Raw genomic sequence first — 16,451 nt, 5'->3', positions numbered from 1 at the left:
TACAATTGTTTTCAGAAACAGTTAAAGCATTAATGCCAAAAAAAAAAAGAGAATCTATTTTGGCAAGTTAACCCACATTAGCCTAGTCCAATGCGCGTCACTCAGCATCTCCTCAACCATATAGCACCTCGGGGCAATAAAACCAGGACAATCCATGGTAATCCATGGTAATATTGTTTCATGGTTTCTGCCACGGGAAAGTCACAGAATCTGCAGGTGTTGGTAGTTAGTTATTTAGCCCATTTATATCTCCTTTCCAGGGTAGCAAATTAGTTCAATCGAAAGTAAACAGCCCGGACTTTTGGGCAAGGAAACTGTTAGATCCATCAGATTTTTACCTCGCCTCCTTCTGAACCCAGTATACTCCCTATAAAGTGAGACATTACCCCAATAGGTCAGACGTTTATGCCCAATCGGCGATATAAAGTTTGCGTTTGACAACTCCCAGAAAGGACTTCAACTCCTCCCATGATGACCCAATTCAGTGGAGGATGCAGACATAGCAAGCTTGAACTTGTTAACAGTTAAGGCAGCGTTTGATTGTGATGGCTCACCAAGTCCCGGTAAACAGTTTTTTTTGGGGAGGGGAAATTCAGCATCAGTGTATTCAGCCAACTTGTTCCATAGGGCCCTGGCTGCCAGGGACACTAAACCTAGCTCATGTCCAACCACAGCATTTGGGACAGTTTGATGTTAAACCCAACGTTTGTTTCCAGGGGAGACCCTGTAAGGTGTTTAGTGGGGGCCCCAGGCCAAACGAAAGAATGCCTAGACCATATCCGATGGTTGGTTCAATGGTTTGGAGACAAAACCTGAGTGAAGGAATCAAAGAGTAACGACAAAGCTGGGAGAAGATCCTCTTGGTTTTTGCCAACAAAGTTGGAAACCCCCCCCGCCCCCCACTAAATAGGGTAACCCGGTTCCCACTGGAATAGCTAGTTGCAAGGTTGAAGCCCAAGTTCCGCATTGAGTTCACCCTTCCCAGAAACTGTTCTACCCTCCAAATACAAGTCTTGGGTCATTTCATGGCTGTAAAGAGAATGTTAGATTTTTTTTCCCCGTTAATCTGCAAATTATTTTGGACCGCATAGTGGAAAAAGATGGTCAATTTTCAGAGGAGGCCAATTGGGGTTTTACCAAATAAGATGAAGTCATCGGCAAAAGCAAGCCAGTCCAATAGTAGGCTGCAAGGCTTTACCGGATTGGTCGTTCCCGCCTTCCACAGAGCTGCAATATCCGAAACACTTTTGTAACTTGCTCCATTTCAGAGATACAGTTACAACACTAACTTATTTACAAGTAATTACATTTACACTTCTAATTTCCAGACAGAAGCCTTATCATCAAAGTCCTTCCCTAGACTTTAGCAGGAGTTTTCTCAGAGGCAGAAAGTTACCCTAGTGGTCTAGAACCCAGCTGTAGGTAGGTCAGGATAAGGTTCAGTCGCATTAAAGTCAGAGTTCCAGAACAAGTAAGTATTGGTTTTAGAGTTAGATAAAAGTGATCAGGGACTTCATAGAAGGCTCCCTATGTGCGTTCCAGAATTAGGCCTGGCCAAACTCCAAACCACACTAATCACCCACTCAGCCTCACAGGATACACAAAAGACTAAGGCGAGTATAACCCAAGCCAACCCAGTACCTCAGCAGAAAAGAGCCGAGTGGATGCCTTCAGGATGCAGCAGAACATGATCCGGTCCTTGGATTCTTGGTCTGCAGACTGAAGAAATGCACACTGAAGGAAATCTAGCAGCAGTCAACTGGGAGGCTTCCAACAAAGGATTCTTTGCAGCTTCTTGCAGCTCTGCGTTTGGTGCCCTTTTTCAGGAGCCAGATGAAGGACAAATATCGCTGGTCAGATTCTCATCTCTACAGTCCTACGCTCTGGTGAGTGGACGGAAGTGATTTGAAGGAGGTCTCTGAAGGTCCAGCAGGAGTCCACCAAAGTGTCAGATGAAGCACCGGAACTCAGTCTAGAGGTCCCCGGTGTAACGCTCACCTGGTTCCCACGGAGGCGCGGCGTCGAAGGCGCAGAACTCTGAAGATGGACAGGAAGGGCCCCTCTATTGTTGCTTCCCTGGCTCGTTGGATACCCTCCTGTGCGTGAAAAGGGAGTATTACCAACTGTGGAACAATGCTCAAGCCTCCCACTCCCTTTCAACCCTCCACGATACCTCCACGATTCCCCGTGAAGCCTCACCTTAGGGTTTGGAAGGATGAGCTCTCCATCCTGCTTCTGATGCAGGGGCGCGTTGAAACCCAGTTACTTCACTGGATTGAGGATTGATGGGAGTTCAGGTAAGCTTGACTGTTCAGGTAAGGCGCTGTAAAAGTTCTGTTCAAAAGTTCAAGCTTAATAATAATGTTCGTTGTCTAATTGCAGCAAGCGCTAATGCTTATGTCTTTTTCCCCTTAGGGGCCGGGGTTCGGAGTGCCGGAGATATGGCGCCGACCCGAAGTGAAACAGTTCTGGATGAGCGCTCAGGTAATGTCTTTGCATTCGCTCATTCAAAGTCTTTGTCTTTTTTCCCCATAGGGGCCGGGGTCCGGAGATGCCAGGAAGCGGCAGGACCCGAAATGCAGTGGGAATAATCCAACAGGTAAGACTTAAAAGGAAACTGAGCTTTCCTTATTCCTTTTCTCCCTCTCACCTTTGTTCTTGTCTTTTTTCCTCTAGGCGCCGGGGCGTAGCTGAATCCGGAAGATCGCTGCTGAAGACGGAAGCGCCTTGCAAAGGTGAGTAAAATGCAGCGCTGCAGCGATCGAAACGAAATGCCTTTAAAATGATGTCTTCCTTTTCAGGGCCGTTGGAGAAATGACTCCGGGATGCAGATTTAGCAGGTAACGGCTTTTCTTCTCCTATTCTCTTCCTTTCTCCCCTTGCAGGTGTTCCAGGGTGCTGGCAGGCGTGGCTGAAGTCAGGATGCAGGAGCTGACACGGTGAGCGTCCAGCTGCTAGGTGCAGAACAACGCGAAGCATGTGTGGCTGTTTGGGTGGGGTTTAAATAGCCTTGGAAGAAGTTCCTGGTATGTATCCTTCCACCAATCAGGTATGTATCCTTCCCCGACCACACCCGGGTGGTGAAGTAGTCCTACAGGTTAAGTAGTCCCATTCAGGCCTCAAGAGGGCCTGGATGAAGCAGCAAGGTCTGCATCAGGTAAGTGTGCACCCAAGCACTTAAACACATATCCTCTTCTATGAGCCTGGCGCCTAAGGCGCCAGGACTGGGGTCCGCTATGAGCCTGGCGCCTAAGGCGCCAGGACTGAGTCCAAAGGGCCCCGACTTGGGCCCGCTGAGACTTCCCTGGGGAAAATGATGTCTGCCTCTGGGGTTGCTGGGCCCGGCCTGGCTCCTTAGAGGTAGGCATCATGACACCCGGGTATTGACGTTTTGCAACCCAGGACACAGCACGTGGAGTTATGGCACATGCAGGTCTTCTTGAGCCTAGTGGACCTCGCCATCTCTGGGTAGGAGGCATTGCATTTGGAACCCCCAGGTCGCTTGGAATGAAGGGTTGCATCAGGCTCTGGTTACACAGCAGGCTTTCCGGTCACTGGAAATCATTACAGCAGTCTTTTCTTCATCTTGCTCTTCAGATTGGATTCCAGTGGTCGACTTGTCAGAAGCTTCTAGGATCAGTATTTATCAGGAACTACGACAACTTCTGCAAACTCTCCCTGCAGTTTACAGGAAGGGGTGGCCTGGTTGTCCAATCAGGACAGCCAGCCCCCTAGTGGGAACTGGTTCCCTTCAGGTAAGGTGAAAGGCAAAGGGCTGCAAAGTTGTGTATTCCTCCCTTGCTTCCTGCCTTCTCAGACACACTGGAGCCTTGGCGGGGAATAGAAAGGATTCCAGCGGAGGGCAAAACTTCAACTGACGTCTTTCCTACCTAGAATGGCAGAAGACAAGCAAATGAGAAATGGCAAAAAAAATATATAAGTACACCATTCTAGCAGAATGGTGGCCCACCTGTGCATTACTGCGGCTGATTTGACAGACGGCAAGTAATGACTAAAAGTCATACAAGTAGTTAGTTGTTACCAGGTAAGTGAGAATACACTGAGGATATAGTGCATCTCCCCAGCACTCTGCATAAGGTGGGGTGTGCTGGCTCACTATATTAAATGTCATGGGGTGGAAATCCCCCTTTACCCCTTGAGAACAGTAGTTCACCCAAGGACATTCAAGAGAAAATGACAAAGTGAAGGGGGCACTGTTGCGCGGCTTGCGAAATGGCCACGGTCCGAGTGCGCTCCGGCAGAGGCCTCGAGAAATGTCTGAATATCCTGCTTAGCTGAAGCGTTGCCATCCCTGGGACATAAACAACAAGACGTCGGAACACATACTGCATACAAGGATACCAGCGCAGGCGTCCAGAACTGCGAAAGGATTGTAGAATCATTGCGGACTGAAACCACGCTGCCGGGACCAGCCCATCCCCCACAAACGTCTGGGAGCCTGCTTGCTTCGGATCCGCCTTTGAGTCATCACGGTCCCGCTTCCAGGCATACAGTCCGACGGAGATACCAATGGCTTGGGGAGAATATTAGTTTTGTGATCCGCTCCTCGATCTAGGTACGGGCTGGGAGCTGCCTGCCTCTCTATACAGGCAGATTGCAGAGCCCCGCTGCATCCATTGTGTTCTGCCTGCGTGCTGTATGCAGCTGGTGCGGCTCCTGCTGGGTGTCACTCGGGGCGTGAGGGGGGGGGGGCTCTGCTGGGGTTACCCGACCCGGCCAGCTGGTGTCATCTGTGGGGTACCGTGGCTGCTGCTCCTCCTCCTCCTCCTCCTCCTCCTCCTCCTCCTCCTCCTCCTCCTCCTCCTCCTCGCCACCTGGCATCAGCGCTCAGCGAATCAACCCCTACTGATATGGAATTCAGTGTTGAGAGGTTCTTGATAATCCCCCTGTGACAGAAATGTTCATGGTTCAGCTGGCCCATCGCTCTTGCGTCCAGGCCACCCCAAGGGGCCCCAGAGAGCTATAATTGCCCGCATTTTCAACTATCGGGATCGAGACACTCTGCTACAAGCTGCTCTGGACAAGGGGTCTCTGAGTTGGGGGTCGGCAACAATTAGACTGTTCCCAGATTTCAGTCAGCAAGCTCAAGACCTGAGGAAACCCTTCAAAACAGTGAAAAATACCTTGAAAAAGAAAAATATTCATTACTCAATGAGGTACCCCGCCAAACTCAGGGTGGTGCAGGAGGGGAAAACAATGTTCTTCACGTTGCCCGAGTCAGCGGAGAGATTTGCTTCCGAAATTCCAGACCCTGGAGCCTCACCTGTCACTCCTCCTAGCTTGCCTCAGCGGGCTTGGGGTCCCCCTTCATACTTACGATCCGGTTTGAATCCCTGGGTGGGGGGCATACCTGGGTTCCGCCTGACATGGGCAAGAAACAGGACTTAGGATGGTAACGCTAAGCTAGACAATAAATGTGGTAATTGGCCTCTTGTCTATGGGAGGCACAGTGGCCGCCAGCACCCCCCCCCCCCTCACTCCCAGCTGCACCAGATTGGGCTAAAGGTTTATGGCCGTTAAGAGGGGTAGCGAGATCATTTGGGTCTTGCATTAGACAGGTCCACAACAGCTCAGAGGCCTTTCCCCAGGCAGCCAATACATGGCGGTCTATCGCAGTAGATTACACCCTGGTTGATATTTGCCGACTACACCAACTGAATGACTGACTTTACATTTCACTCTAGTGTACACGGTAGTTCATCCAGGATAGATTATATTCAAATGACCCCCGGATTGGCACGGGTGTCTGCCGGGGTGGCAATTCTCCCCCGGACCATGACGGATCTCATCGCCCGGTCCTAGTACAATTCATGGGTCCATCTTCTCCCCCTAAGCAACTCAGATTGAGGTTTCGGGCTCGGGCATTGGAGGATGTGGCGTTGCGGGAGGATTTGCGCCAAGCCATCTCAGAGTTTTCCAGATGAATGAGGCATCGGTCCCAAGCTCAGGCTTTGTGTGGGAGACGTTTAAGGTGTTTTTGCGGGGCAGGTGTAGGTCGCAGGAGGGCGGGGTACCGAAATGTTTATTGGTAGGGCCATAGCTTCCAGGAAAAAAGAAATTAAAAACGTGGCGCTCCAGCAGGACACCAGGGACTCCCCCACGCTCCAGGCAGATTTGTTGCCAAAGAGACCCGCTCGTTGATGGACAGTGATGAGATTCCTGGGGGACCCCATCGCGGCGGCAAGGTATGGGGAGGGGGACCGTCGGAGCAGAACCCTGGCCTGGGCCATTAGAAAGGACTGCCACTTGGACCCTATAATAGAAATAGAATCCCAGGACGGGTTGCCCATTAGGGATGCAGAGGGGATAAATGAAGTGTTCCATCAATATTATGAGAGGCTGTATACTACTCAATGTGCTGCGGGTCATGACGCTATCACCCAATATATGGTTGAACCTGGAGATTGGGGTGCTCCTCAACGATTCCCCCCCTCAGAGGAGGAACACCTCAAGGTAATAAACTCACTCCCGAACGGCAAGGCTCCAGGTACGTATGGTATCATGGCCGAGCTATATAAAACCTTCCCGGACCTCCTTATTTCCATCCCCCACCTTCACCACCCCCCCTAATGCAATCCCCCCCCCTCCAATCTACGTAGTATGTTCGAGGAAGCGTCTCTCCATGTGGACATGTTGCTATACGTAAAAACCTGTGGAACAATCTGCACCTCATGATGGAAGAGATCTCCGCCTTCGGTGCCCTTTCTGGCCTTCAAATAAACTGGTCCAAATCTGAGGTGCTCCCACTTAGAGGGGGTGTCTCCGCAGGACATCAGGGGAGGCATTTGCATGGTCTCGGGTGGGGGGGGAATTCATTATGTGGGTATACGTGCATCTACCTCCCCAATTAAGCTATACAAGGAGAACTATGTTGCGCCCCTGCAAAACTTGGAGCATAGGGTGGATACTTGGGTACGTCTTCCTATCTCGCAAGCAGCCCACATTTCCCTATCCAAAATGGTTATCCTGCCGAAATTATTATATATTTTTAATAATGTCCCAATATGGCCTCCCATGGCGTTCTGGAGTCGTATTAGGTCCATCATGACTAAGCGGATCTGGGCCGGGAATCATTCCAGTATTTTGTTAAGTACAATGTGTTCCCCATACTCCCGGGAGGGGGCTGGGGGGGAGGGGGGGGGTCTGGATGTGCCCAATCTCATTTGGTAGCTTAGATACAATACTCCATTTGGTGGTTCCCCACAAGCAATTTCCTCACTCACGCTTCAAGCAAAATATTACCCAACCCGATGACCTTAGGGGTCTTCTGGGGGCCGCCCATGAGGGCAGAAGTGCAATGTCTGGAAATCACCATTAAAGAGCGTGGGATCAATTAGCGAAGTGGGCAGGGCTATTCTCTGTTGATGGCCATATACAGAGTCTGTGGTAATCCTACACATGAACATATTTTTATACAACATTTTTATAGCATGGGGAGATCAAGGGCAGGGGCGATTGGTCCCAAATGACCATGCTGATTTATTTCTGCCTCCGTGAGGTATTGAGGGCACAATGGTCCGAGTTCCCGACCGCACACTAGAGTTGGAGTATGCTCTAGCTCCAACATCCCCTAGAAGGGTGATTTCGACTTTGTATGGCCTGGCCTGGTCACTTGGAGCTCCTCCGCCAGCCCAGTATAAGGCTAAACGGGAGGGCTGCCTAGTGAGATCTTTGTCGGAGTCCCAATGGGGTTTTATTCTCACTCAAACTAAAAATGTCTACATCAACTATAGATTTTGCTTGATACTACTCTCCTCTTTATTTGCATAAACTGTTTCCACTCAGGTTCTCAAATTGCAAGAGATGTCAACACGTCTCAGCTGACTTATCATGTGGCATGGTCCTGTCCTAGGATTCAACACTACTGGTCGGCTATAGCTGACGTTATGGGGAGGATAGTTGAGGCCCCGATCCCATTTGCTCCCGACACCAAGTTGTTAGCATTGGTTGAACTGCAATCTCGTAGTGACAGGCGCCTGGTTGGTATGGCCTCTGCGGTCACTGGTGGCGCGTTCCTGGGGCGGTGGATGCGCCCACTGTACAACATTGGCTTAATACTATGTCGTGCTGTGAACGAAGGGAAGGCACCGTATAACCAGATGCTGCCTCCCACCGGCAAGACCCAGGGACTACTGGGCAGCCTTCAGGAGTTACGTGGTCAATGAGTCAGATCATGCAAGTTATTCCCTGCAGGGCAACTCGGTTGTCACCCAATGACTTAGCCGGGGCTGCAACCTCCAAAGACGGACTTCGAATACTGTTTGTATGATTCAAATTGGGCCATGTGCCCCTACTAACACAGTTGATGGAATGGGTCATTGGACACTTGTTGCGTAAGGGTTATGAGGATGAGCTAATGTTCACTTATTATCCAACACAGAAGAAGAGGGGGGGGGGGCGGGTGGATGGCTGCACCATGTTGGGGTTTGCTGTGCTTTTTTGATGTTTTGTTTGCAACACAAATTTTTTTATTAACATTTAAATCCAAACACTAGGGAGAGACATAATAAGGTAACCCATAAAAAGAGTAAAAGACTAGATGAGGGAGTGGGGGGGGGAGGGGGGGGGGGACTATTCCCACTCACCTAGGGACAAGGACAAATATGTACCAAGTCCAAGCTAAATCTTCTGGGGTTGACACAAGTCAGGAAGATGCTTCAGCTTCCCTTGCCTTCTGCTCATCGATATGGGGAAACTGATCAGTCCTTCACACCATCAGTACTGGGAAGCTGTTTATTGCTTGTACATTTTAACATTGCACACAGCACCTTACAGTGCAGTTCATTAGGGATACCTTTGTACAAAGGGGAGTTGGTTACATGTGCCTAAAGACAAGTGACAGCAAATACATTTTTACCATGTATGCATCATTTTTAGTGTGCACATTTGAGTTTACTGTGTATGCCTACTAAACGTGGCCAGTACCCTAACAAGTGGCTGTGCCACAAGATTTCACTTGCTTCTTTGGCCATACTGTGGTTTGGCCTTCTTCCTGCCTTGTCAGGATATCCCTTAAAAGTCATGCACTTCATGGGAAAGCTGCTGCTTTCGCAAGCTAGTGATGGTGTGGCCAGGAAAGGGGGTAGGATTGCCTAGGCCAAGTCCACATCTCTGGTGCCAGAAAGTCTAGGTGTGGGGCAAAATGTGAAACCAGTAGTTGTCCCCAATTGGACAATTCCTGGCTGTTTCAATGGTGCAGATCCTTGACATTGGTGAGCTTGGACTTGCTTCTAGCTTGGATTTTGGATAAGTAGGCCCTCTGCAGCCATTTCTTCGGATCATTGAAGCCAAGAATTCCCCCCCCCCCCAAAGCGCAGCCGCCTGCAGATTCGAAGACGAATCCTGAAGTGACCCCAGCATCCCTTCCATTAGCCAGCCGAGTGAAGCCCTGCTCCTCCGCTTGATCTCCAAGTCCCTGAACAATGCTTCAGCCCTTGGACTAGTGGGACCAACTAGTCTCCATGCCTTGAGGATCCTGCACCTTCAGATGTTTCCCTGGACTGCCCTGCTCTCTAGTAGGCTACCTTCCCAGAAGCATTGCCGTTCCAAGGCCGGAACTTCAGCAGTTGCCAGCTTGTGCCACTAGTGGCCTTCGTCACAAATTTCAGCTTCCCACAATCATGGGAGCCTGCCCTAGAGCAGCTGCCTGCCCTAGAGCAGCTGCTGTGACCACAACTGAAAGGACTCATCTTTACCTGTATGCAGAGACCATTGCTGGAACTCACCTTCCTCCAGCCTGTGAATTGCCCTGAAGAGGCCTCCATCAGTGGTTCATACACTTCCGAGGTTGCATCTTGCAGCTGTACCCGACCAGAAGAATCCTCGAACCTGAAACTCCTGGGCACCTCTCACCAGAACCAACAGCCGAAGATAAAGCCCCAGCTAGCCCCGACAGTCCACATCAGCATCTGGGAAAATCAGAGTCAGTAGGGGGTAAGTAAAGGCAGTGCATCTGGCCTCCTTAGGATATTGTGAACAAGTCTTGTCTCCTTATACCAGGCCACTCCCCTTTTGATCGGCAAACCTGGGTCGAGTATCCTGCCCCCGGATTACCCTTGTCTGGAAGAAAGGAAAAAACACATACTTACCCCTGGTTAAATTGTTGTAGAACTTAACGATCACCAATACATGCTTATTAAACTGAACTACAGAGACTCCATTCTGATGAGACTTGGCACAAAGCTCCATTCATCTTACTGTTTGGACTTCTGAGTTATTGTCCTGTGATCTGGTTCCATCATGGACTAGGCCCAGTCCTACGGCACCAGATAGTCAGGGGAGCAGCATTTTGTTTTCAATTTATTGGTTGTCTTTTTTTAAATATAAAGCCAATTTTGTTTTGAGTCTGGTTGATCCACAACTGCAAGTAATTTTGAGCTGTTAGTCATTACACTCGGACAGCTAAAGTCTTGGATGGTCAAACTTGTATATGCTTGTTATTTGCAAAAGCTTTGTTAGGGTGATTTATATACAAGAAAAGAGGGAAACTTGGACCAAACAGCGTGCTTTAGTTATTTAGTGATTCAGTCATACACCTCTCGCAGATCTATAAATCTCTTTGGTCATTCTGATCTTCCCAAAATGCTCTTAATATGCAAAACAGCCTAACCCTCAATGGTTTTATAAGTGCTACTTCATTATCTTTGGCGTTCTTTCTAATCAACATACACTGTGTAATCACTTGTATATTACAATACACATGTATTTATTTTTAAACAGTGGCAAAATTAGTGTTTTCCCCCTTCAGAAAAGTAAAGGTTAAAAATTATAGGCGTGAGTTTAATATTGTAAATTGATGCATAAGTCAATCACAGAGTTCCCACAGGTGGCACTAAAATGATGTTCAGAAGCAAGCACTAATTTCCCTCCCTGAACCCATATTTCAGAGGTCTGTGGCTGCCCAAAACGTGCAAGCATGAACTAAATCATAGAGGCAAAGAGTACCAAGGAGCCTTGAGCGGATACCGAAAGCCATAGATGGGTGAGAACAGAAACAGTGACACAAAGGTACACACCATTTCAGAGCTGTAAAGGTGTCCCATAAAGATACCCATTCAGGCATCCGAAATAGTGCTAAGCAGGCAAAAATAAGATGGATTTCTGAACTATGCCCTGGTGGGCAGAGGTTCAGAAAGCCAGCTTAGTTTCTAGCAACAGGGTAACCTTCTGGACAAGTCAGATCAAATCAAGGTAGCATTGGCAGCGGTCAAGTCTAGGTCTCAGGAGGGGTGAGGGTGATTCAAAGCCCACAACGAGCACACACAGTAAACATCACACATTACTCAGTCAGGGGTCTATATGTGTGTGTATATATATATATATATATATATATATATATATCCCCATCTATCTTAGATATACATTTATTGAAGGCATTTTAACACAGTAAATCTTCAGCAATATTAAACACTACACTATGAAACATATATACAGTAACCTAAAAGAATATTACACAAGTAGAGATCCACAACCTGCAAAGAAAGGGGTCACACAGTGCAGATATATTTTAGGCACTCCAACAATTCAAACCCGAACTAATAGGCAGTCCAGTCACTAAGAAGGGTGGAGACTTGTGCTCAAAAGTACATTCCGTGCTGGAGCACTCGATCGTGCAGTTAAGTTCAAAACAAGTCTTCAGGGGGCTGTACTGGCTCCGCAAGGTGGGGGAGGTAATAACTTCCCCACTATTCAAGGAGGGTCTCCCCAAGAGGGCAGAACAGGTTCCAAGACATGGGAATATCTAAGTAGCATAGGCTACCTCGACAAAGGAGAGTGGCTCTCAGGGAACACTGGAACGTAAAAGTCTATGGATGAGCCAGGGGCCACCGGTAAGGGATGCAAGTACATACCGACCCTCGACGCACTCCAGACCAAACTTTGCCAGTCAAGTCTAGTTCGTTTGCAGGTTCGAATCCTGCAGTTGCGCGGATCTGCGTCTTTCAGGGGCTGCGTTTCGGAATTCACTGGGGAAGGGATCAGGCCAGTTCCACTGCAGCAAGTCTTGGGGCACAGCAGCAAGGCACCCATGAAGATAGTCCCCACCGCTGTGCAACACTGACCGTGAATGCTCACGTTAAGGCATACTCTCCTAATTCGACTTAGGAATGCTAGGTGTATGAAACTCAGTGGGAGAGTGCCTTATACCGAGAGCTTACAGGCACAAGTCGAAACTTGAGACAGCGGCGGTTCCAGGGCAAAAGTCCTGTAGGAGCTGTCATTACACTCGGTGGTCCAGAAACACTTGGAGCAGGCTTGTTTGCAGGAGGTGCCGAGAAATGTTAGTCCCACTATTCCAATCAAAGCGGCCTTGCAGGCCTTCTGTGATCGATGCGAAACAGGGGCTCTGATGGGACAATAGCGGGGTCAGTTTGCCAAACCTTCCAGCGGGTCACCAGCAGTTCCACGGATCTGCTTCAGCAGTTCAGGATACTTGGCTCCTTTACTAAGTTCAGTGTGAACTCAGAAGATAGACCTGGAATGGGTGCAAGGTGCTTTCTTATCCAAAATCTTCGCGCCAAAATGGAGAAACCAATAATATCTGCTCACATTCAACCATCCCAGACGTGGACCAATCATGGACCATGGTGGTCCCAGTCATCCCAGCACACCAGACATACTGGCACCCAGGATGTGTATTGGAACTAGACTGCTCCAGCCCACATCCTGGTTGAGGCGACACAAGGCATACAGAAGCCTTGCAAAAGCGTCGGTTTGCGTGGGGTCTGCAGGACCAAATAAGGACATTCCCTGGTTAGCTCAACTGGGGGAAGACAAAGAGACAAGATGGCCAAAGGACAGAAAAGGACATTGTGGCATGGCAATTTGGGGCACTGGCCACTGTCCTGGGCCAAACACAGTAAATGTGGTTGAACCACAAAGAGTCAAACAATGCCGCTTTAAAAGTAACTGCTGCCACCAGCTCGGTCCTGGGCACACTTTACATTCACAAAAATCCTTCAAGGGAGTCTAGGGCCTTAAAAATGAAAAAAGGGACCCCAGCGCACTGCAAGGTATATTGTGCACTGATAAAATGTTACTAAGAAATAGCAACAAAGTGAAACACTAAAGTCTCCCAGTACTGACATTCTGAAGGGCATAAATGTTTCCCCCATAACAAAAAGGAGCAAAAGCCCAGCAGAGTACATCAGAAGGATGGGCTCCACTGGTGAAAGTCAGGCTAGGATGGTCAGACAACAGCAAAACGTTGGGGGATAGGGGGGGGGGGGGGGGAAGAGAAGAGGTTCACAACTGGAGGGAAAAATTACACATAAATGGAAATCTTTTCCAACAGCATCCCTGCTGGTTTTATCGTGTGTCTTTGATTACATTCTGCGGCACGCTCAGTAATACCAGGACAACCAACTGCAAAGTATGTCAAAATGCATAACTCTGATGCTTATAAATAATCTTAACATGAATTATATTTTTAAATACAAGGTAGAACTTACTTTAAAACAGTACTTCAGACAGGACACCTATATACCCACACATCTCAAAATGTCCTCATGTATTCTACAGTCCCGTCACGATCCATGTCCCTGACACCCCCCTCCCCCCCCTCTCCCCCTCAGATATAACAGCCCTTTGGCAGCAGTGGGGCTAAAGCCCTTCACACTGGCCCCAAGGGCCTTAAAACTCCATCAGAAACATGTGTCAGTCCTGGCTTCTTTGGCGCCAGGCTCATCAGGAATAAAGCAATACCAGTTTGGGACCTGGATCCAACATGGAGGCCCATTACACAGCTCTGTTCTTTAGAGCCAAGCCATGCGGTCTAGTGTTTTGGGTGTGGCTGGGCCTAGAACTACTTTACCTGGGCTAGTTGAACCACGCCCACACAGCAGAACACGCTTCGCGTTATTCTGCACTCCTGCAGCGTAACGCTCACTGTGTCCAGAGCCTGCTCATCTGCTTCTCCGTACGGCCCAATCCTGAAGCCCTAAGATTCAGATTCCATTAATAACCTGGAAGAATAAGAACAGCATTAGTGAGCAAGAACACTTACCTGTGAAGTAACCAGTCTTGAATCCATCCTGAGCTTCACTTACCTCTCCCATCTCTTGGGTTTGCCGCAACCTGCAAAGGTAAAGAAACAAGGACAGCATTAACAACAATTCTTACCTGGGCAAGCAGCGAATCCTGGCAGCACCCTGAGAACACAGTTAGCAATTAACACCAATAAACAGCGCAGCGCGCATCATTAACTCACCGTGGTCTTCGCCATCGGCGCGGCACATCCGAGATCGCAACCATCCATGACATTGTTAGGGAACAGCGTAGAGGAGCAAGACGCCGAGAAGACAGCATAAAGGTGGAAAAGACATAATTCACCTGGAAGACAGCAAGCAGAGTCAGAGTCACAGCCGGTCTGGACCCGACATAAGGGCACACAGACCAGTGAAGCAACTAGGTCCACGGAACGCCCACACCAACCACGCGCCCCTGCAGAGATGCAGGACGGAGAGTTCAACGCACAAAAACCTAAGGTGAGCAATAACCCCAAAGGAGGGGATTTGGACCAGAGAGAGATGCTAGTCCCCCCCCCCCCCTCAATCACAGAACCAGTAGCTTAACCCTCCATTCTCCAGTTATAGGCACTACCCAACGTCTTGCACATAACCAAGCAGAGAGGGGTCCGGGATAGCGCTTAGACCTCCATCCAGTATAACGTGGCGCCCTGTGGATACCAGGTGAGCCCAACAAGTCCAACCAACTCTATGGAGTGAACACAAATTTTACATTACCATAAATGCTGGCTGGCAAGACCCATGGCCTAAATCACACCCACAAAGGTAATATTGTGCTGGAACGCCAGATCTATAGCTCAATTTTACTCTTGGAGTGTACGTGGAATTAGTGCTCCAGATAAGATTGAGGTGGGAGTATTTTACGCTCCATTTTTAAACTTGGAGTGTAAATGTGATTTTAAGGAGGCCACCAGGGGGCGCACAGGTGATTGCTGCCTGAGCGTCGTGCTCCCGCTGAGGCTGGGCCACTGACGGGGACTGCCCCTCCCCCCCCCCCCCCCGCCACCCCGGACCCGCCAGGCGGAATCACTCGCTCGACCTGAGCTGGCGAGCCCCCTGTGATGCCCCCGCCAAAAAGAACGGCACTCGAGCTCCCCCGAGAGCCTGAGAACGGGCCGCGTCGGAGGAGTGGCAAATAGTGCATTGGCGCCAGGGAAGGAGGAGCGGCCCGTGGGAGAGCCTTTTGCCGGCGAGCCTGTCCCCCAGCACCCATCCGCCCCCCCCACCCTCGCGGGGGCCCACAAGATTTCGGGACAGCGGCCCCGGTGGGGGATTCGGGCTTTCACCGCCCCCCCTGGGGCGGGTCCCAGCGAGCACATTGTGCAAGCCGTCTCGGCAACCAGGGCCTGATTGGGAGGTTCCAGGCCACACAACACCACGCCCCCCCCCCCCCCCCAAAATAATTATTTTTTTAAAAAGAAATCACCCTCAAAGCACAATAGACGCCGGAGTGGAAACGCAACCCCCCGCCCCCCTCTCTCGAGGGGTCCCAGAATCGCTGCAGCCTGCACTTGCATTGAGGACACGCAGAGGGGCCTAGCTCGCCCGCACCGGACTTCTACACGTGGTGGCCCCAGGGCCCATTCCCAGGGCATGTGCCCACCTGACACCCCCTTGGAAGGGGAACACGACCTCAGACGGCGACAGTGGAACAGTGCAGACGGTCACCCCCCCCGAAGAGGAACGCCAACATCTCAAAGGAACCCAGGTGTGAGGGGGCCCCCCCCCCCCATCCGGCGCTGGTGGGGCATGTGCCTGCCTGGGAGCTGCCCCCCCCCACACCCCCAACGGAAAGACACCAGCCTCCCGCGGGTTTCCCCGGAACAACACAGCCTGGGGACCTCAGGCCGGGTTCTCGAGGAGACTCCCTAAAGCCACCGGACCGCAGCGGTCCCCGCAGTGGGCACATTGGAAGACCGAATGAGCTGGCAAGTGGCACTGCAGGCATATCACTTTAAGGGAATGGAAAGTGCGGTCAGCGGCCCCACTGATGCTGGGGACATTGCTCAGCCGGAGACCTCAATGCAGTCCACGACAGCAAACTAGTTGGGGTTTGGAGGGAAGGGGGGGGTGGGAGGGTTTGGGGGAACATTGTCCAAAAGATGAAACAAGGGGAGCAAGGAGGGAGTGATGATGCATTATCATTGGCTAATAGAGAGGAAAACAGATCATGGCTGATGCCCATCCGGCCCTGGGTGTGGGTACCCTTAACGTGCGGGGGCTGAACACCCCCACAAAGAGGTCCCTGGTTCATAGGGAGTTTGAGGACGAAACTGGACCTGCTCTTTCTGCAGGAGACACATTGGGCAAAGGGGAAACAGCCTAGAATGCGAGGGGGAGGAATGCGGTCTTTCATGGCTCCCACAAGGACAAAAAAAGAGGGGTGGCCATATTGGTGGCAAGGGA

At 50.2% G+C, this 16,451-nt stretch overlaps 1 protein-coding gene across 4 annotated transcripts in view; it reads right to left on the bottom strand.

Annotated features, from left to right (window-relative positions):
* Nucleotides 1-16,451, bottom strand: part of FAM117A (family with sequence similarity 117 member A) — a 327,775-nt gene that overhangs the window by 276,333 nt on the left and 34,991 nt on the right. Inside the window, exon 1 of one of the 4 annotated variants that reach the window (XM_069634376.1) lies at nucleotides 9,747-9,870. The exons of the other annotated variants lie outside the window; for them this stretch is intronic. Within the exon in view, the coding sequence (XP_069490477.1) occupies nucleotides 9,747-9,785 (39 nt within the window). The 5' untranslated portion in view covers nucleotides 9,786-9,870. Of the gene's footprint in view, nucleotides 1-9,746; nucleotides 9,871-16,451 lie in introns of those variants that run through there. 4 annotated transcript variants of the gene reach the window in all.

Source organism: Ambystoma mexicanum, chromosome 13 (assembly GCF_040938575.1).
Source record: "Ambystoma mexicanum isolate Mex_15411 chromosome 13, UKY_AmexF1_1, whole genome shotgun sequence".
Taxonomy (NCBI): Eukaryota; Metazoa; Chordata; class Amphibia; order Caudata; family Ambystomatidae; genus Ambystoma; species Ambystoma mexicanum.
The sequence above is the reverse complement of the archived record's forward strand: the minus strand, read 5'-3'. Positions and strand labels throughout refer to the sequence as shown.